Raw genomic sequence first — 19,568 nt, 5'->3', positions numbered from 1 at the left:
AACACCAAATTTACACCTCTCGCGCGAACAAAGCGGGCTGGGTGTTAAAATGACAGATAAACAAACAAAATCCCTCCCCTAACAAGATGTCCTGTGACGGTGAAGTTCAAGAAGCGTCCGGAAAGGAGGTTCCATTATTCGAACGTATTGATTTTAACGCCACGTTCACTAGCTAATCCGGTGCCCCGTTTTCGCATGTCTTTCCAGTCTGCCGAACCGATCCGCGTTGTCGTTACGGGAGCCGCCGGTCAGATCGCTTACTCGCTGCTGTACATGGTAGCGAAGGGCGATGTGTTTGGACCGGAACAACCGCTGATCCTGCATTTACTGGACATTCCACCGATGATGGGCGTGCTGGAGGGTGTCGTGATGGAGCTGGACGACTGTGCCCTGCCACTGCTCGTCAGCGTCGTCCCGACCGCCGATCCGGCCGTCGCCTTCAAGGATGTCGATGCGGCCTTCCTGGTCGGTGCGATGCCCCGCAAACAGGGCATGGAGCGCAAGGATCTGCTGTCGGCGAACGTGAAGATCTTCAAGGTGCAGGGCGAAGCACTGGATAAGTACGCCAAGAAGGTACGTATTCGTGCGGCTCTGGATCCGTTTGCTTCGAATCTTTAAGACTCTTTTTCTCACTTCGTTTGCAGGACGTGAAGGTACTGGTGGTGGGTAACCCGGCCAACACGAACGCTCTAGTCTGCTCGCACTATGCCCCTTCCATCCCGAAGGAAAACTTTACCGCCATGACGCGGTTGGATCAGAACCGTGCCCAGGCCCAGATTGCCGGTCGGCTCGGCGTCCGCATCATGAAGGTGAAGAACGTCATCATCTGGGGTAACCATTCGGCCACCCAGGTACCGGACGCACGGAACGCTTCGGTGGAGGTGAACGGTACGGTCAAGACGGTACCGGAAGCAGTCGCGGACGACGAGTTTCTGAAGCAACAATTCCTTGAGACGGTGCAGAAGCGTGGTGCGGCAGTCATTGCCGCCCGGAAGATGTCTTCGGCAATGTCCGCGGCAAAGGCGGCCAGCGATCACATGCGCGATTGGTTTGCGGGTACACGCGACGGAGAGTACGTGTCGATGGGTGTGATTTCCGACGGTAGCTACGGTGCACCGAAGGATATTGTGTTTTCCTTCCCGGTCCAGATCCAGAACCGGCAGTGGAAGATCGTGCAGGGTTTGTCGGTGGATGAGTTCACGCGCAGCAAGCTGGACGTGACGGCGAAGGAACTGCTCGAGGAGAAGGAGGAAGCGATGGCGGTGTGTGCTGCGGATTGACTAGTTAAACTGTAAAGCAAAATTTTGTACGAACCAAAACACCCTATTCCTGCTGTTTACTGATACATATACATCACGCACCCGGAGGAACTCGAAACAGAAGAACATATGTAACGCACGAGTAGAGAGTGTTGAATTGTGTCCCTTTTCCCGTTTTTTTTTCTTTTTGTCCATCAACGAGATGAGATAGAGTTAAAAAAAGGCACCAAAAAGTTTGATTTCCGTTTCCTGCAGGGTTTTTTTTCATTGTTCAAAGTTTTGTTTTACAGTACTCGTTAATCGGGGGACGTTAAATGCATCCGCGCACCATTGTCTGCACACCTGATATAAAGAGTTGCTTCTACTAATGGTAATATAGAGTTGGCCTATAACTGTGCACCGGTGGTAGCGCATTTAGAAAGAAAAAGTTTGCAACAATTTAGGAAATTATACACCACACACCGTGTTTAGGCGCCAACAAACCAATTTGTTAAACGATAGAGAAGCGAACAGAAAAAAAAAAACAAAATAAAGATAAGAAATCAATTCAAAGCGAAATAAAAATATTGTAATCCAATAAATCATCTCTCTCTCTCTTAGGAGTATTTCTCGTTATTTGCGCGAATGTGTGTCAAATATCCTTTGCCTTTGCGAGCAAACTAACTAATTCTAAACTACCTGTCCACATCATTCGACTTTTATTTTAATCGAACTGTCTCAAAACATTTCTTCTGTACATGTGCTACGCATATAGATTCTTAAAAATAATAGTTCTATTGCAAAACGCGATAGCATTTTGTAATATGAAAAATGAGCAATATGCATTCACTAACACTAAGCAGGATTACTAACTTTTCTTGGTTTCGATTGGATAGTTCGATATTTCTCCGAATATGAAACATAAGTATAAAAGGGAGCAAACAATCTTGATGGGAAAATTTAAAAAAAAAATCGGGGGTTGGGAAAGTAAAGAACTGAAAATAAGCAATTGGCTGATAAACATTCTTTTTCGGCAGCACAAAGGTAGCTGACTGAACAAAAACGCGCGCATTCGTTCGTTACAGGAAGTATAATTTCTTTTCTAGCATGTTGCAAGGCGACTGGTGCAGATATTGGCCTACTAGGAAAGATAGCTTGTGCGCGTACTGGCACACGGCCGGCACGCGGGTCGTCCCAGACCAATTATAGTACAGGTGGCACTGTTTGTACGACAGCATCTGCAGGTGGTCTATCTTCAACCCGGATGTGTCGTAGATGACGTTGTACGCAGTAGGCGAAACGGTACCTTGTTTAACCGACTGTGACACGAGGTAGAAATCGGTACTGTTGGAAGGAAAAACAAAGAAATAATGATTAGTAATTGTCACACAACGCAAGGACGGCATTTACTACAGCAGTTAATAGATCATTTTCAAATACCAAAACCATTTTTCAATTCTTTAGCGAACTAATTCAAATTGTAATTAACCCTTCGGTTTCGATTTGAAAATGCTGTTGATATGGTAACGTTTACTTGTATAACTCGGCCTACATGGATCATCCCCCTTTTGAGCACTTACCGTTGAGGAAGGGTCACAACATTATCCACCACCGTACCAGGACGTGGATTAAGCCGATGGTCAAAGAACCGAGTATTGATGCGCTTGTTAACGATGAAGAACGTCAACAGCACGTCCTGTTCGACACCGGCCGATTTATAGATTTGTCCCAGCTTCTCTACCAGTGAGCGCACCTCATGATCGTAGATGTACTGCAGCTGCCCGTCGCTAACACCATCACGGTAGAAGATAATACGCTTCGGCAGCTCGCCGAACTCGCGCCGATACTCGTTCAGCGCCTTGACCGTGTTCAATGGTAAGTAGTTGGAAATTTCCTCCCCATTCGAATGGTGGCTTACGGTGGAGAAGAATTTCGGCGTACCACGGTTATCGTGATCGAGCGTCGCCACCATCGCACCGAACGATTTGCTCTTATCCTTCGAATCGTGACACACATCGAACCCGATCGTCATCAAACCGTTCAGCGGAATCTTCACCTTCCACGGTACACCGCCCAGCTTGCAGTTCATCTGTATGACCACCTTTGTCGCCACGGACATTAGCGTGCGCACATTGCCACTCTTTGGCGTGATCGTCTTCTGTACCATCACTTGCGTCGGGATTGCACGTTCAACGCAACACTTCTTCTTTATGGCAGTGTACCGATCGGATTTGTTGTTCGACACCACGCACATGATCATCTGCGGGTCTTTGTTGATGATCGCGTCCAGTGTGCGTATGTATGTGTTCGTATTATCGTCCGGCATGGGGACCATCTCGCAGTTACTGATTTCGAACCGCATGCCACGGGCCGCCGTTATCATGCAGTTCAGGAAATCGCCTGCCTCACGCTGGCACCGCCCAGGCACAACCAGATACCAGCGGCTCAACCGAACCGTTGCAAACATGGGATTGTCGCGGAAGTGTGCTGTCCAGTCGGCATTTTCACCGGCCTGTACACCACTGAAATAGAGAAAAAAATAACAATTAGTAACGATCTTCGAGAGCTCGGCTGTCGGCACTTACTTGGAGGTAGTGGAAAAGAATATCATCTCTTGTGGAAGCAACCGCCCTGGCAACTCGACGAGACGACGGTCGAGTTCCATCTGCCAAACTTTTAACACTTCCTGGCTTTCGGGTGAGGTTTGCAGGCGTCGATTGAATGTTTCCAACCGCTCAATACGTCGATCCGGATTCAAACGCGTATGATCAGCCATCGCTCGCATCATCCTATAGGACAAAAAAAAAACATTAGTCTCTTCTAATCAATAATATGGGGGAGCACAGGAACACATTACTTGAAATCCGAACGCATTGAATCCGTTAGTCCAGTCATTTGGCAAAGTTCCGGTACGAGAGCCATCAGTTCGCTATCACCCGATCGTGTGTCCTTCTTTTTCGCACGCGAAAGCAACATCGGTTGATAAGCGTCGCGAATGCGCAGGTTGTACTTGTTTTTGTAATAATCCAAGAATGAAATCTTGCCATTTTTCGTATCGAACGTGCTCTCCGGTGTCGTTTCAAATGTCACATCATGAATCGTGTACGTTTTGTTGTTATAACCAGTCAGCACCACACATCCGAGTACGGCCCGCCTAAAAGCATCCTTAAAATTCCGGTCATGCCGTTGACATTCACGCAAAATATCGTAACAAGTCTGCATGCGCATCGTTTTGTGAGCAATTTCGCAGCACACCAGCACTTCGTTTTCGTGCTGCCGGATGCTTGTCATATAGCCGGGCCACAGTTCGATGTGGTACTCGCGGATCGGTATTTTGGCAGCCGCATCGTACAGATTGCGACCGACCAGCTGCAGATTCAACCCGTTCATCGCTCGGCGCAAAATCAGATTCAGCACCTGGAGACCGGTTTCGTCCGTCATGTCTACGACGGCGACACGCTGAATGTGTAGCTCGTACTTATCGCCGGTACGATCGTGCTGCGAGTGCAGCACAAGCTCATCGCTCGACAGCTTGCAGGCGGTAAAGAGCTGAACACCGTCAAAGACGAACCCGCCCAGAAGCTTTTTGTGCTCGTTAACGAGCGATTGTGTCAAACGGGGACTTGGACAGTTGGGTACAAACTCCACCTGATAGTGGTACAGTGTCCAGTCGACCCGTTTCAACAGCTTGAAATAATTCGATTGCAGTAACAGCGGTTGTCCAGTGGTACCATGCTTCGATGGTGCATCAGGACCACGGGTTCGCAGTGTATCTGCTAGCGGACGACGTCCCCGGCCGGTCGGACGATTTATTCGACTCAATGGCAAACCGCTGGTACTTGGTGCTACTGCTGCTGCCGGTTGAGGCGGTGGTTCGTGGACGTTTGTACTAAATGCTGGCGTTGACACAGCCGCCGAAGTGCTTGGTAGCGGTGGTCCATCCGGGGGACCGGGCGATGGATTGCGCCATGCCGGGCGCCGCTAAAAACAAACAAAAATCCACATTAATCACAGTACGCAAATATTGCTCGCTTCAATAGGAAAATTACCTCTTGCGTATGATATGTTGCACCTTGGGGTGGATAACCCCCTCGAGTGGATGGATGACCACCACCACGACCGGGACCAGCTTCGTACGGTGAGTGTGAACCGATCGCACCGCGCACTCGATCCCGCCCATACGGTGGAGGATCTCGTCTGCCATCCGCCATATTTAGCGGCCTGTTAAACCAAACACACAATGATTCTAATTCATACGTTGACAAAAAGCCATCAACCCTAGCAAGCAAGCATCGAATTACAAACACCTTGTACGAAACTGCTAGCGGTAGCAATTTGTACGCGGCAAGCCATTTTGCATATTCTGGGAATGGTAAATGAATTGGGAACAATAACACCGCTGCACTATTCTTACCTGCCGCAATTCTTCGCCTTTTCAACTAAGCCCTATTTCGTACAGTTTGCTATTATCACTAATTTAGCGCTGCGCGCTTTGTCCCTTGTTAAATTTTCTTGCGTCACACAAACAATGTTTTTGCCACTGCTAATATGTTTCGATGGAACAGCATACACCGGAAAGTTAACTTTTCAGCAAACAGCGTCTAATTGCGATATTTTGTGCCGCCTAGCATTTTTCGCCGAAGCCGCGTGCCAGTTGTCAAATATGTCCAGCGATAAATGTCGCCTACCTACACGCATACACACATCTAGCAAGCTGTACAGGGTGACAAACGGGCGACGTTTATGTTCGGGATTATTTTACTTCGCTCGAACGTGAAGATAAAGGACGACATGTTTTCCCAATTTCGTTGTTAGTTTGAAGCATTTGATCAATTTAGTAATTATGAATCGATATTTGGCTGTGGAAAAAAGCATATTTCGGAATTATCGCTACAAAAACAAACAAATTTTGCATTGTGAAATGTCAAACCAATGTTTTCAATATGGCTGCCGAATAATTGCATAAATACACCAGCCTGGTCTTTCGAGCGAACCGTTCAAAAATGAACGCACCACACTGTGCCGCCTAGCCATATGAAAAAAACCAGATTGATAGCAATGCCGGGTTCCTTTAATGAATTGGCGCTCAAAACAGTTCTGTTGGGTAGGAAAATATTGATAGACTTATGTCTAGCTCAAAGCACACGGCGCGAGACGGCATGTTCTGCTGTTTATGCTAAAAGCGACATTCGGTACGAAAAATATTTGTTCCTTCTTATAACAAATGAGACATTGGAAAATATCATTAATTCCTATGGTACCATTGCATTCAGATATCTGTAGGAAGAAATGAAGAGAAAAATAAATCCCTCTGTGGATTGTCTCAGAAGAATTATGTTGAACAGCCATATTTTTATCTCGAATTTCGCTATTTGATTCTTCGTGTTAGATTTGATTTAAAAGATCTTCAATTCATCTGCTTTCTTTCTACCCAAAAACGTCTAGCCATTCCTAGATATTCTGCCCGCTTTACAAACGTCCAGCTGATCTGAAATTTAAAACCGAATAATTCCGGTGAGGTGCAAGCTGTACGTCGTCAATGTTGACAACAAGGGACCAGTAAAAACTGCACTAAAATTCAATAAACTACTACTTTAAACCAGAATCAATCGATATTACCAAGAACCACATTTCACACCGACATCTTTCGATCAATTCACTCGACGTAAACAAAACCTCAGGGAGAGAAAAAAAAACATCACAAACACGGTACGATTAGTTTCCATCGTTCACACCACGCGCTTTGTTTTCTGCTTCATTCCGTATGCTTACAACAATGTTACAAATTATTCCTCGTCCTGTACCACGGTGGTCTTCTCGGAAACGTACAGACCGTCCAAGAACTTACGGATATCCTTGTTGTGGACGGTGGTCGACTGCTGAATGAGGGCGGCCGACAGCGAAACCGCTTCGATATCATTGCCTTCCAGGATCAGCTCGTCCTTCTGCTTGGCGGAGTTCACCACGGTCACGCCGGACTGCATCTTCACGCGACGGATGTGCTTCTCGCCCAGGAAGTTACGGATTTCCACCAACGAGTTGTTCTCACTGATCACACAATTGATCGGGAAGTGAGCATGTACAGCACGCATCTTGTACTGGAATCCCTTGGTGACACCTGCGAGCGGGAACGAACGAAACGAAACCAACACGACGCATTAATGACACGACGCTTCTACGTAAGGATTTTCATTCACTATACACACATACCCTTGATCATGTTCTCGATATGCGAGCAAACGGTGCGGACAGCGGCCAGCTCTTTCTTGGAACCGAACCACTTTTCCACCGTCACCTTCTTGCGGTGCACCTTGTAGACATCGATGGGCAGATGGCGGAAGTTCTTGATGAGCTGCCCGCGCGGCCCTTTCACCGTCACAACACGGGCATGCACTTTCAGGGATACACCCTTCGGGATGATCACCGACTGGTTAGAGTTGATGGTTCTCATTGTAAGCTAATCTGTAAAGCAAAACATATCCACAAAACCAATTAGTGATCGAAAGCTGTCAGCTTGCGCAAAATATTTCATAATGGTAACATTATTGAGTATCACCGCTGAAACCAAACCCAACGACCAGGGACTCCGGGTATCCTGGTTTGACAGGTACGCCTCGCCGCTCGTCACCTTCGCACCGTCTGCTTCAACACCTATCGCGTTCAGTGGTGTAAACCGATTTTTGATTCAGCTGCGACGGTCGTCTGCTCGAGCACACGGATCACGTTTCTAGCTTCATTACGTAGCCAACAAGTGCGAGTTTGGTTTCAGCGATGATTCCCGGTCATGTTTACCTATTTAATACGATATTTTCTAAAAAGTAACAACCGACACGGCAATAACACTACTTACACGTTTGAGAATCAAACCGGAAAAGAACATGACAGTTCGGTCTGTCTTCAACCCTGCGCATCGGTGACGTTTGCTTGTTTTCCTGTGGCGGTCATTTTGCAAATGTCAAAAGTGTGCGTTTCGAAAACGCAGACTTTTTAAAAAAGTCGCTGTAGGTTGCTATTATCTTAGTCTCATTAGTATCGTATTATGCTTTTGGACCATGATTAGAATTCCAAATGCATGTTTACCTCGAAAACACAATAGAGAATCTTGTGCAGGATACCATTTTTGAATACAGAATAAATATAATTGCTACCGTTGGGTTCATCAACTCCGGTGACATACAATTAACATAAAACTATGATTTTCACACTCATGAATTATTCTCGAGTTTGCGAAAGATAGCAAAACGTAAGTTATGACGAAACTGTCCTAAATTTTCAACACAACTTGGTCAAAGCCGGCAAACATACGTCATGGCCGAACCGGTCCGGTGCTGTCAATTTCGCTGTCAACCAACCTCTTCTACAACCATTTTGCGGGACTGTGTATTTGTTGGTAAAATGTCCGCCGCTTGAGGCCCGAAATATTTGCGCAAGTTTGTTATCTGTGTAATTGTCCGGTATTGTAACACGTAATTGCTGGTTCGCCACTGCACGGGGATAAGCGCAACGTAGCGCTGTTCATTCCGGAGGAGGAATATTATTTAGGCTTCCGTGCAAACGAGGGGAGATTCCCCACAGACTTTACACGCCATGAGCAACTCGGAGAGTAGCAGCAGCAGCAGCAGCGGCAGCAAAAATGCGAAATCAGAAGAAAATCAAGACGAGCTGATTATAAAACAACAGCGCGAAATTGAACAGGAGGTATGTGACATCTACAACCCGGTGCCAATGCTGAGCCGATAGCTAATGTTTCTATGACTGTTTTTTTAGATTGCTCATTCCAATCCGCTAGTCAGTGAGTCGCAGCCGATCTCCAGCCTCAACCAGGAGTACCTGGACGATCCTGTCTACATATCAAAAATTAAAGATCTCTCCTCCAAGTACCGCGCGATTCGGCGCAGCCGTCCAGATGGGAACTGCTTTTTCCGAGCATTCGCCTACGCTTACCTGGAATATTTGGTGCGGAACAAGGACGAATTTCAAAAGTTCTACGAATATGCGTCCAAATCCCGGGAACGGTTAACCGAAGCCGGCTTTCCGCCATTTACGATCGAAGACTTTTATGAAACGTTCATGGAGGTGATTAACAAGGTAAAGCCGGAAGGGGACGACACCGCCACTGCCCTCAACGAGCTGCACAAGCTATTCAACGAGCAAGGCTATTCGGATTATGTCGTCGTGTATCTGCGACTAATTACCTCGAGCCACCTGCAGGAGAAGGCCGACTTTTACCAGAACTTTATCGACGGTAACATCACGATTGTGGAGTTTTGCCACCAGGAGGTGGAACCCATGTACAAGGAATCGGATCACATTCACATTATCGCTATCTGCTCCGCACTGGATGCCGGGGTACGGGTCGAGTACATGGATCGGGGCGATGGTGATCAGGTGATTGCTCACGATTTTCCGGACGGTATCAAACCGAACGTCTATCTGTTGTACCGTCCGGGGCACTACGATATTTTGTACCCCAACAGTCAGCAGGTGTAAGGTGTGCGCATCTACTCGGGGATCCCTTGTACCGGGTAGTTCGGTGCATAAGTTAGGGCGTATTAAAATCCTTGGATGCTTACCAACGAAACGTGTCTACTATGATGTCCTATCGTCTTTGATTCCTGCAAATCCAACCTTGGATCATTCAGTACTATACTACTTCGTCGATACTAGCAAGCTACTCAATATAAATACAATGTACGGAAGAATCGTAATAAATCCAACCACAACTCCTGATCCATTTTTCAGTGAGAAAAACGCTTCGTACGTATTTATTTAATTGTCGGCATGTTAGTGTGTGCACCTGATTAGGCTTCTATCTCACCGAGATACAACGTTTTATCGCTCGATCCCGACACAATGATTGGTTCGGTGGGATGAAAATCGATATCATTAACACTACCATTATGTCCTGGCAATTTGTACAGAATGCGACGCGATGTCGTGTCCCATATGTACACGAATCTATCTGCCGAACCGGCGCTAATTTTCAATCCATCCGGCGACCAAGCGCAACGAAGCAAATTCTTCTCGAAGTTGTGCTGATGGCCCGTAAACACCTTTACACACCGTTCGCCTGGTACATAAGGACGAATGTCCCAGATGCGCAAAGTGTTGTCCATGGAGTTGCTAAGCACGTACGAACCATCGGGCGATAGTGAAAGACCAGTTACCGTGTCCGTATGACCCCGCAAACGATATACGATCTCCTTTTTGCGAATATCCCACACCTTAATCTCATTATCGATCCCACCCGAAACAACCTGCTCGGCTGTATCGTTGAAACACACCGCGGTCACCTGGTACGTGTTATCGAACGTGCTGACGACGTGTCTTTTCCGTGCATCCCAAATCTTGATCGACGCATCATCCGATCCAGAAACGATCAATGTCGGTCCGCGACGCGCACCACAGCAGCTGTTGACGAAGTGTGTATGGCCCTTCAGTTTGCGTATACGGGTGCACGTTGGTACGTCCCACACGCCAACCACTTTGTCCGTGGCACACGTATAGATGTTGGAACCGTCCGGTGAAAAATGTGCCTCCATTACTGCTCCCGAGTGACCACTCAGCACACCGACATTATCGCATTCGTCGTACACTTTCCATAGAACTGGCAGAGAAGTAGCAATCGGGTTAACAAACATAATTTTCTGCCGATTTCGGCTTACACTTACAGATTTGCCGATCAAAACCGGTAGACAATAGGTGCTCTCCTTCCGGATGAAATTCTGTGGAAAATATTTCCCCACCATGACCTTCTAGGAGCATAATCGGTCCCAACAATCCGGATGTACGCTCAACATTCTGGGATGAGGAGAATACAATTAGATTAGAAAATCATTTGGCCAAAACACTCGAGACGAACGACCGTACCTGTTCGAGTAGTTGTTTGTCTTTGGCCGTGTACGCTACTATATCTGTACGTGATTTCTTCGCATTTGTCACCGGAACTAACGCGTCCGATGGACGTTTTATTGCAGCGGTATTCATGTTAGTTGTTTAAGCTTAAATTACTAAATTTTCACAAGATAGAACCGAACGTTTTCACTACTTTTTCCGGCCAAACAGCGTCCTTGCTTTGTTGTGACAGCGACAACGAAATGACAATACGTTGTGCTATAAAAATGAGCTCCCACGAAATCGTATCCGACAATTGAATAGTTCCCACTATTTTTATGTTTTATTTGTGTAATTTAGATTTTTATTATTAATGTTGCTTATTTGGAAAAAGCTCTTGCCATGCCAGTATCAATTAAAAATCTTTTTAAACCCAATTCATTTCCACTTTGATTGGAAATGACACTGTGCCTCGATTGTTGGATGACAGCCGGACCGTTTATAGGAACGCAATGGGAATGAAACGAGGAAGATTTTGTTCCGCACGCGTTTGGTGAATCGAGACGGCGTAGAGCAGTGCATTTTGATCAGTGAATTAATCGCTGAATTCTTGCGTTTCGTGTTGTAATTGGCTGTTGAACGGGAAATTAACTGCAAGAAGATGGTTGTGAAACCGGGTATGACCGCGATGAAGCCGCAAGGGCAGGCTTACAAGGATAAAAGCAAACCGGCTGACATCCGTCTGAGCAACATCAATGCTGCCAAAGGTGGGTGTAATGAGAATCTGTGGAAATAAGCAAATGGGACACTGCGAAAGTACGGCAAATGCTCACGTGCTGTTCTTTTGAGAGGTACAATTGAATGTAACAAATTGGGATTTTATGGAAGTGTTAAAGAAGTACTATATCTTAATTTTTGGACATTTGTTCGAGAACATTTGCTTTGTTCGCTAATATAGTGCATGTTCATTGCATCAGTGCGATGCTATTTATTCGTCGAATCCACTTAAAAATTGTATTAAATAAGATTTCGGATAGTTTACGGATGGCAATACTTCTATGGCCCATGTCTCTAGGCATTGCTGGAAACCAAGGCTTGCTTTAACTATTTTACTGTTTTATGGCAACATAACCTCAATGTTGTGAGTCATATGATACGTATTGTCGATGGGGCGCCGGTAGCATATCGTTCATTAATGTTTCCAACTTCCTGCAGCCGTTTCGGATGCTATTCGCACCAGCTTGGGACCGCGTGGTATGGATAAGATGGTGAGTAGCACGTGCCAGACCACCCTGCCGTTCAGATTCCATTGATTAATTGGTCAACAATTCATCCGTTTTACAGATCCAAGCATCGAACGGAGAAGTTACCATCACAAATGATGGAGCAACGATCTTGAAACAGATGAATGTCATTCATCCGGCCGCCAAGATGTTGGTGGAACTGTCCCGTGCACAAGACGTGGAAGCCGGAGACGGTACGACGTCGGTTGTCGTAGTGGCAGGTGCCCTGCTAGAAGCGGTTGAAAAGCTGCTGCAGATGGGCATCCATCCGACAGCCATCTCGGAAGCGTTCCAGCGTTGTTCCGCAAAGGCGGTGGAAATTTTGACCGAAATGTCCCGCCCAGTTGAACTGAACGACCGCGAATCGCTGATCAAGAGTGCATCCACTTCGTTGAACTCGAAGGTGGTCTCGCAGCACAGCAGCATGTTGGCACCGATTGCGGTCGATGCTGTGCTGAAGGTGACCGAATCACACGACCAAGCATCGGTAGATTTGAAGAACATCAAAATCATCCGCAGCCTCGGAGGTACTATTGAGGACACGGAGCTGATTGATGGGCTCGTGTTCACACAACGTTCGTCGGGTATTAATGGACCGAAGCGCGTGGAAAAGGCAAAGATTGGGTTGATTCAGTTCTGTATCTCAGCACCAAAGACAGATGTAAGTACTGCGATGAGTTCAAAACAGTAGACAAACAATGTATCATCGTTTGTCCTCCTTTTTTTAGATGGATCATAGCGTGATTGTGTCTGACTATGCTGCGATGGATCGCGTATTGAAGGAGGAACGAGCGTACATCCTGAACATTGTAAAGCAAATTAAAAAGTCTGGCTGCAATGTGCTGCTGGTGCAGAAATCGATTCTACGCGATGCCGTCTCGGATTTGGCCCAACATTTCCTGGACAAAATTAAGGTCATGGTTGTAAAGGATGTCGAGCGAGAGGACATTGAGTTTGTGTGCAAAACGCTGCGTTGTCGGCCGATCGCTTCGCTCGATCATTTCCTCGCAGAGAACATGGTGAACGCCGATTTGGTTGAGGAAGTGGCCAGTGGATCGACTAAGTTCGTGAAAGTGACCGGTATTCAGAACATGGGACAAACCGTGTCGATTGTTGTACGTGGATCGAACAAACTGGTTCTCGAGGAGGCGGACCGTTCCCTTCACGATGCGCTGTGTGTGGTGCGTTGTTTGGTGAAGAAGCGTGCCCTGATCGCTGGTGGAGGAGCACCCGAGATCGAGATGGCTCTACAGTTGGCAGCCTATGCTCAAACGCTACAGGGCGTCGATGCGTACTGTTTCCGTGCATTTGCGAACGCTCTGGAAGTGATTCCTTCTACGTTAGCGGAAAATGCTGGACTGAACCCGATTGCGACCGTGACGGAGCTGCGCAATCGTCACGCACAGGGTGAGAAGAATGCAGGCATTAATGTGCGCAAGGGTGCGATTACAGACATCCTGACGGAGAACGTCGTACAGCCACTGCTGGTGTCCATCTCGTCGATAACGCTCGCATCAGAGACGGTGCGTTCGATCCTGAAGATAGATGACATCGTGAACACCATGCAATAAGCAGCAGCAGTACCGTGATTATCAGTTACACGTCAGGTCGCGGTCACTCCACCCGCATCACTAACCAACGAATGCGTTCATTCTTAACCTCACCCAACACGCATTTCTGTGCACCTTCTTACACACGCTTGTTAAGTCGCCTTGCTGAACAATTTCCTTTCGGATACGATTCGGAATCATTTAAAATACCTACACACACATTAATCGTTTGTTTGTAATGATCGTATTCGCATCTTTCTCTTAATAAACAAAACTCTTAAAGTAAAACCAGCGTTTCGGGATCACTTCTTTGACGTCATCGGCTCGAAAGCGTCCGGCATTCGTTCGATAACGTACCGATTTACGGCCACGTTCATGATCGGCACACCGGGAATTTTACGAATGCGACGTTTCAGGTCCTTATCGTTTGTGGCCACTATGTAGCATTTGTGCTGGGTGACTCGCTGTACTAGGCAGTCATCGGCGTACGTACCCCGGTGCAAACAGTGCAGCCGCTCGAAGCGTGGATCTTTTATGATCCGGAGAGCTAGCTTGTACTTCTGTCCCAGCTTCTCCAACTCGGCCACCACACAGTCCGTAATGTATGGTATACATTTCGCGTACAGACAGTCCATCATGGTTTTGATAATGTCCAGCTTGTTCTTGATGCTGAAGTTGACGAAATTCGTGTCAACCAGTACGTGGTACGGTGGTCCTAGCTGTGTGTTGTATTGGAAGAACATTGCCGAACTGCCTTGTGGACGTTCGATTAGCTTTGGTTCATCGCTGTCGCGCTTTTTCTTCGGTTTCGCTGCGGAACGGTCCGCAGGTTTCAGCCGGCTGTCCGTGGATTTGATCATTCGCCTCAGCAGTCCCGAGCGTTGCTGCTGTAATCTTTTCACCTGATTCTTATTGCCCTGAAAACAGCCCTGGTTGTGAGTGAACGAATGAAATTGAATTAACACAAGAATACTTACCATTGTTTTCTCTTTTAGTTAGGAAACGAAAGAATAGCAAAATTTGTCCAACCGAGCGATGTTCGACTACGAAATGCGCTGTACCAACAATCCAAAACATGTGTTTGTTGTCACCTTTGCTGTCATTTCAGCCCGAATCCAGTTGCTATAAAAATACACCCGACTCTAATCACCTCGGTACGTAGATCAGGTGTCATTTTGGCACTTGACGCAGAGGTAAAAAAAATAAAGCAAATTGTACATTTATTGATAAATACAGACAAAAACTTTGCTAAACATTTTCTTTCTTCGTAGCCGTCCAAGCCGAGCGCTTTATCTGCGTGTGCGGAAGTGCCATTAATCATCCGCTGAGGTCACACACGACTTTGTAGCGCTTGTCGATAGGCAGAGGACCCCCGTTTCGTGCATGAAACAGCAAACACCAGCCCCGTAAGTGTAGAGTTCGAGGAGAAAAAAAAGTTTGGGGTGCGGCACGTAGTGCAAAATCGGTGGTTATCGCAATTAAAACACCACAAGCAAACGAGAAAGTGAAGATGGAAGACTTGAAGGAACAGTTTCCTGCTTACAACTCGGTGCTGCGACAATCGAACGGACAGCAGAGACCGTACCACAGCACCGGCCTTCCGGACTGTCCACCCAACGGGGCGGGCATACCGGGCATGGTAATGATTGGGCGCAAGAGTGGTCCAGCTGTGCCGCCGAAACCGCGCAAAAATGGCCAACAGCAAGTTCCGCCGCAGGTCCCGAAAAGCTCCAACGTGAAGCAATACTGTGAACCATCGTTCTCTACCGTTCTCGAAGGCCAATCCACCAACCTTGATGAGCATGCATATACAAACGTTACGAACGCAGCGAATGGTGCGGCGACCACTGCCCGGACTGGTAAGCTTGTTGCCCGTAAGGTTACCCTTGATGATGCCCTCGAGCTACAGCACGTCAAAGAAGCGCTGGAACATCACAAACGTACGCTGGAAGCAAACCGCTCAAAGTCACTCCAGGGCCAAGGTCCGGAGCATGGAAACACGGTGTACGAAAATACACAACCAGCATCGTACGCAGGTAGTTACGCATCGGAAGCAACGTACTCGAATCTTCCCGGAGCACCACATCCCGGCCAACAGGGAGGGAAGAACAACGAAGGACTGATCTATAGCAACATAATGCACAACACAAACCCATCGAAACCGTTTCCTCAGCGACAAATATCGGAGGAATTGCCACCACCGCCACCACAGGATATGCCGCTGCAGCTGACCCTGACTGCACTGAACTTGGAGGATAATGATGATGAGTTCCCGCCACCTCCGAGTCCTGTCAGTTCATCGTACAGTGAGCTAAGGCGAGCTACCGATCTGCCGCACATGGGCCGTCAATCGCAACCGACCTACACGCTGGTGGGTCCCGGTGCAGTGGGTGTTGGTGCACCGGGAGGCCAAACGTACAGTAATATGGCTCCGGGAAGTCAGATTTACGCCAACAATATGCACCATCAGTCACTGTACGGTACGTACGGCATGAGTTCGCAGGGTTCGACCACTTACGAATCGATCTACGAACCGATCAATCCACGCCCGCCGAGTCAGATGTCGGGTCGATCGAACTACTCGCTGTACGCACCGTACGTCAACTCGCACGGTATCAACAGCCCGAACGATAGCATCATAACGAGCGCCTCCCAGCAACAACACCGTGGCCATGGCGGTAACACGATGTCCAAGGGAGCCGAAGTGGACACGCTCACCGATCTGCTGGTGCAATCGATCCAGGACCAGGAGTCGTTCGGCACGTGCGTAAAGTGCGGTGAGCGTGTCGTCGGTGAAAAGACGGGCTGTACCGCGATGGACAAGATCTATCACATCACGTGCTTCACGTGTCACCAGTGTCAGATCAATTTGCAGGGCAAACCTTTCTACGGGCTGGATGGGAAACCGTACTGCAAGGAGGACTATCTGAACACGCTAGAAAAGTGTTCCGTCTGCTTGAAACCGATACTGGAGCGTATACTGCGCGCCACGGGCAAACCGTACCATCCGCAATGCTTCACGTGCATCGTCTGCGGTAAATCGCTCGACGGCATCCCGTTCACGGTGGATGCCACCAACCAGATACACTGTATCGATGATTTCCACAAAAAGTTTGCGCCCCGTTGCTGTGTCTGCAAGCTGCCGATCATGCCCGGTCCGGGCGAGGACGAAACGGTACGGGTGGTGGCGCTTGATCGCAGCTTCCACATTAACTGCTACAAATGCGAGGACTGTGGGTTGGTGCTCTCGTCCGAGGCGGAAGGCCGCGGTTGCTATCCACTGGACGATCACATACTCTGCAAGAGCTGTAACGCCAAACGGGTGCAAACCCTCACCAGCCATATGACGACCGAGCTGTAGAACAGATTTCAAACAATAACAACAAAAAACACTTGTTCGCTAAGTGCGTCTTCGCGCAAAAACCGAAGAACTCGTCGCATCGCAAAAAAAAACAAACTCTTTGTACTTAAGCAGGGCTAAGTAGAGATAGTTAAACCGCGGGGAAACTAGGCCGGTGCGTTAACAGATGCAACGAAAAACTGAAAAACAAAAGCGAGAAGAACGTTTTAGTCAAATTTTGGGTGGTACACACCAAACGAATTAGCACAAAGCGCATCATCATCGACAGGTTCATGAACTTTTCACATTCCACACTAGCACGAATGCATTCCACTGTTTGTCGTGTCTCTCGTATTTATAGCTTTTATTATATAGTTGCGATATATAGAACGGCCACCGTTTTCGCTGTCCATTAGGAACTAGATGCACTAGACGTTGCTGTTGTTTTCTTTTAACCAAGTTTAGCCACTCTCACGCTCATTACCAGAAATAGCAAAACTAGGCTAGGGAGGGTTATGGGATAAAATATCAACAAGAAAAACCTATGCGTGATCCGTAATTGTAGACAGACCGGTTCAATATTGAAAGGATTAAACCGTAACCGTAGTTCTAATGTTTCTACTACTCTTATTCAAACTAACCATTCCCGCAGGTAACATTGTTGTCCAGATATGCATTTATTCGTGATTAGCAAATTAGCGTTGGGTGTTACAACTACACAGCTGGGCCAAAAGTGGTGCCGTATCACTGCCCGGTTTTGGTGTGTGCCCGATATTTCGACCGTCTCTACAAGAAAAGTAATAGGGCAACAATGTTGTTGATATTGCATTTATGTCGCTTTAATAAATATTGTGGCAAAACATAACTTAATTTGCCTTACGAAAGGTGATTTCCTGATGACATCATCACAAAAAAAAACAACGGCTGGCAGGTGGCATTTCCAACTGATTGCGAACCGATGAAGTGCGGTTGTGGATGATTAATCTCCGCTTCACAGAACGCGCGCTTAATCATACGAGCATCGTTTGCGTACAGAGATTGTTTAAATTGTCCAGCTGTTGAGACGATGAGTCAAGCAGTGTGAATAACTTTGTGCGCATCGTGGCTATTTACACACCAATTGCATTCACCTGATTCCAACTTTAAACGCGATGTCACTCACGTTTCGCGCCCTCGTCACCATATTATCAGGTGCGTGCCTGCAATAAGGGTTGGTAAGTTTGTTTTGCTATTGTCATCCGGTCCAATTTACATTTCGAGGGGCTGTTAAAACGAAGTTTACCGCCCCCAATTATTGTCACTCTGGCACGATTAGCATATCAACAGTGTAGGAAATTAATGTACAACTCTATTCATCACACCTTTTCTGCGTGTCAAACGCTTGCTTATCGTACTAATCAGAAGGTGACAATCGTTTATGTTAACGATTAAATACCATAAAACACACAACTACTCCACTAGCAAGGGAGTAACAACGTTTCCCCCAATAACAGAAAGGCAATTTAACGGTTGGATGCACGTGGTGTTTTGAATTTCCAGCAATGCCTGCTATGACTTCCTATTTTTCCTCAACCGAAAGGGGAGAATTCAACAGGCGCGATTCCATATTTAAATTGTGCACGTGGTGGAATTTTAAAGAAAAAAAAAATTGAACTCTACATAAGTACGGGAAATACATAAGCGGAGCAGTAGATAACGTTTGTCTCTCTCCGGAAGCTTTCCGAGGGATAAAAACACAATCCCCGCTGTGTCCTTTTTTTTCACTTTCGATTATATCGTTTCGCCCCCTTTTTCCCACTCGCCCGGTTCAGCGTAGGGTGTGTTTGTGTTATGCTAAAACTTTCCAATCCTTTTACATACTTTGCTAAAGGGGTTAGCTGTAACATACGGAATCCGTGGTAGGGTTACCCTTGTTGTGTTTTTTTTAGGTTTTGAACGATGTGTACTGCGTTGGGTGTACATAACGTGCGGCGAGTATCCTTGTTGAGGGGGTTGGCCGGTGGTAGGTTTTTTAACAATCACCCAAGCTGTCCAGAATGAAGGGGTTAGGCCGTTCTACCGTCCCAGCGATTGATTTAGTTCCGTCCGAACCGGAGTAGTGATTGGATATCGGCGAGTAGAGACGACGGTACGGTTTGGCACTTTTGAAGGTGAGTTGGTTTTCGCGTATGTTCTTTGTAACTGTGTACATCCCGCATTCAAAATGCGCATGTTTGAGAATGTTTTCTATGCAAAACAGCTGCCAAGAGCTGCTCCAAAGCGCTCTACGGTGTGCCGTGTCGGCAGGGCCACCGAATATTGGTGATCATTTCAGTTTAAAACC

The 19,568-nt window shown here is 47.1% G+C and overlaps 8 protein-coding genes across 8 annotated transcripts; 4 read left to right on the top strand and 4 right to left on the bottom strand.

Annotated features, from left to right (window-relative positions):
• The first annotated feature begins 86 nt into the window (after positions 1 to 86).
• LOC128710775 (malate dehydrogenase, cytoplasmic) lies at positions 87 to 1,305 on the top strand. Its single transcript, XM_053805628.1, has 3 exons — positions 87 to 128; positions 208 to 573; positions 645 to 1,305. Exons 1-3 carry the CDS (start codon positions 87 to 89, stop codon positions 1,278 to 1,280), a joined length of 1,044 nt encoding a protein of 347 aa, XP_053661603.1. The 3' UTR covers positions 1,281 to 1,305.
• Positions 1,306 to 2,317: 1,012 nt separating this feature from the next.
• LOC128716080 (protein aubergine) lies at positions 2,318 to 5,449 on the bottom strand. The gene is made up of 5 exons (XM_053811001.1): positions 5,288 to 5,449; positions 4,096 to 5,219; positions 3,824 to 4,027; positions 2,819 to 3,760; positions 2,318 to 2,582 (listed from the first exon to the last, which is right to left on the bottom strand). The coding sequence occupies exons 1-5, from the start codon at positions 5,447 to 5,449 to the stop codon at positions 2,318 to 2,320; spliced, it is 2,697 nt and encodes an 898-aa protein (XP_053666976.1).
• Positions 5,450 to 6,959: 1,510 nt separating this feature from the next.
• On the bottom strand, positions 6,960 to 7,700 carry LOC128715513 (60S ribosomal protein L9). The gene is made up of 2 exons (XM_053810420.1): positions 7,449 to 7,700; positions 6,960 to 7,356 (listed from the first exon to the last, which is right to left on the bottom strand). Exons 1-2 carry the CDS (start codon positions 7,687 to 7,689, stop codon positions 7,025 to 7,027), a joined length of 573 nt encoding a protein of 190 aa, XP_053666395.1. The 5' UTR covers positions 7,690 to 7,700; the 3' UTR covers positions 6,960 to 7,024.
• Positions 7,701 to 8,825: 1,125 nt separating this feature from the next.
• LOC128710773 (ubiquitin thioesterase otubain-like) lies at positions 8,826 to 9,728 on the top strand. The gene is made up of 2 exons (XM_053805626.1): positions 8,826 to 8,936; positions 9,006 to 9,728. The coding sequence occupies exons 1-2, from the start codon at positions 8,826 to 8,828 to the stop codon at positions 9,726 to 9,728; spliced, it is 834 nt and encodes a 277-aa protein (XP_053661601.1).
• Positions 9,729 to 10,039: 311 nt separating this feature from the next.
• LOC128712013 (U5 small nuclear ribonucleoprotein 40 kDa protein) lies at positions 10,040 to 11,225 on the bottom strand. Its single transcript, XM_053806907.1, has 3 exons — positions 11,109 to 11,225; positions 10,910 to 11,039; positions 10,040 to 10,845 (listed from the first exon to the last, which is right to left on the bottom strand). Exons 1-3 carry the CDS (start codon positions 11,223 to 11,225, stop codon positions 10,040 to 10,042), a joined length of 1,053 nt encoding a protein of 350 aa, XP_053662882.1.
• Positions 11,226 to 11,733: 508 nt separating this feature from the next.
• Positions 11,734 to 13,930, top strand: LOC128711329 (T-complex protein 1 subunit delta). The gene is made up of 4 exons (XM_053806198.1): positions 11,734 to 11,839; positions 12,288 to 12,340; positions 12,417 to 13,016; positions 13,084 to 13,930. Exons 1-4 carry the CDS (start codon positions 11,734 to 11,736, stop codon positions 13,924 to 13,926), a joined length of 1,602 nt encoding a protein of 533 aa, XP_053662173.1. The 3' UTR covers positions 13,927 to 13,930.
• A 277-nt stretch (positions 13,931 to 14,207) lies between these two features.
• On the bottom strand, positions 14,208 to 15,079 carry LOC128710771 (rRNA-processing protein FCF1 homolog). Its single transcript, XM_053805624.1, has 2 exons — positions 15,056 to 15,079; positions 14,208 to 14,834 (listed from the first exon to the last, which is right to left on the bottom strand). The coding sequence occupies exons 1-2, from the start codon at positions 15,077 to 15,079 to the stop codon at positions 14,208 to 14,210; spliced, it is 651 nt and encodes a 216-aa protein (XP_053661599.1).
• A 336-nt stretch (positions 15,080 to 15,415) lies between these two features.
• Positions 15,416 to 17,274, top strand: LOC128711595 (lipoma-preferred partner homolog). The gene has a single exon (XM_053806477.1). It carries the CDS (start codon positions 15,416 to 15,418, stop codon positions 17,264 to 17,266), a length of 1,851 nt encoding a protein of 616 aa, XP_053662452.1. The 3' UTR covers positions 17,267 to 17,274.
• The last annotated feature ends 2,294 nt before the right edge of the window (positions 17,275 to 19,568 follow it).

The sequence above is a fragment of the Anopheles marshallii genome, chromosome 3 (assembly GCF_943734725.1).
Source record: "Anopheles marshallii chromosome 3, idAnoMarsDA_429_01, whole genome shotgun sequence".
In the NCBI taxonomy this organism is placed as follows: domain Eukaryota; kingdom Metazoa; phylum Arthropoda; class Insecta; order Diptera; family Culicidae; genus Anopheles; species Anopheles marshallii.
This window is presented reverse-complemented; position numbering and strand designations above follow the sequence as displayed.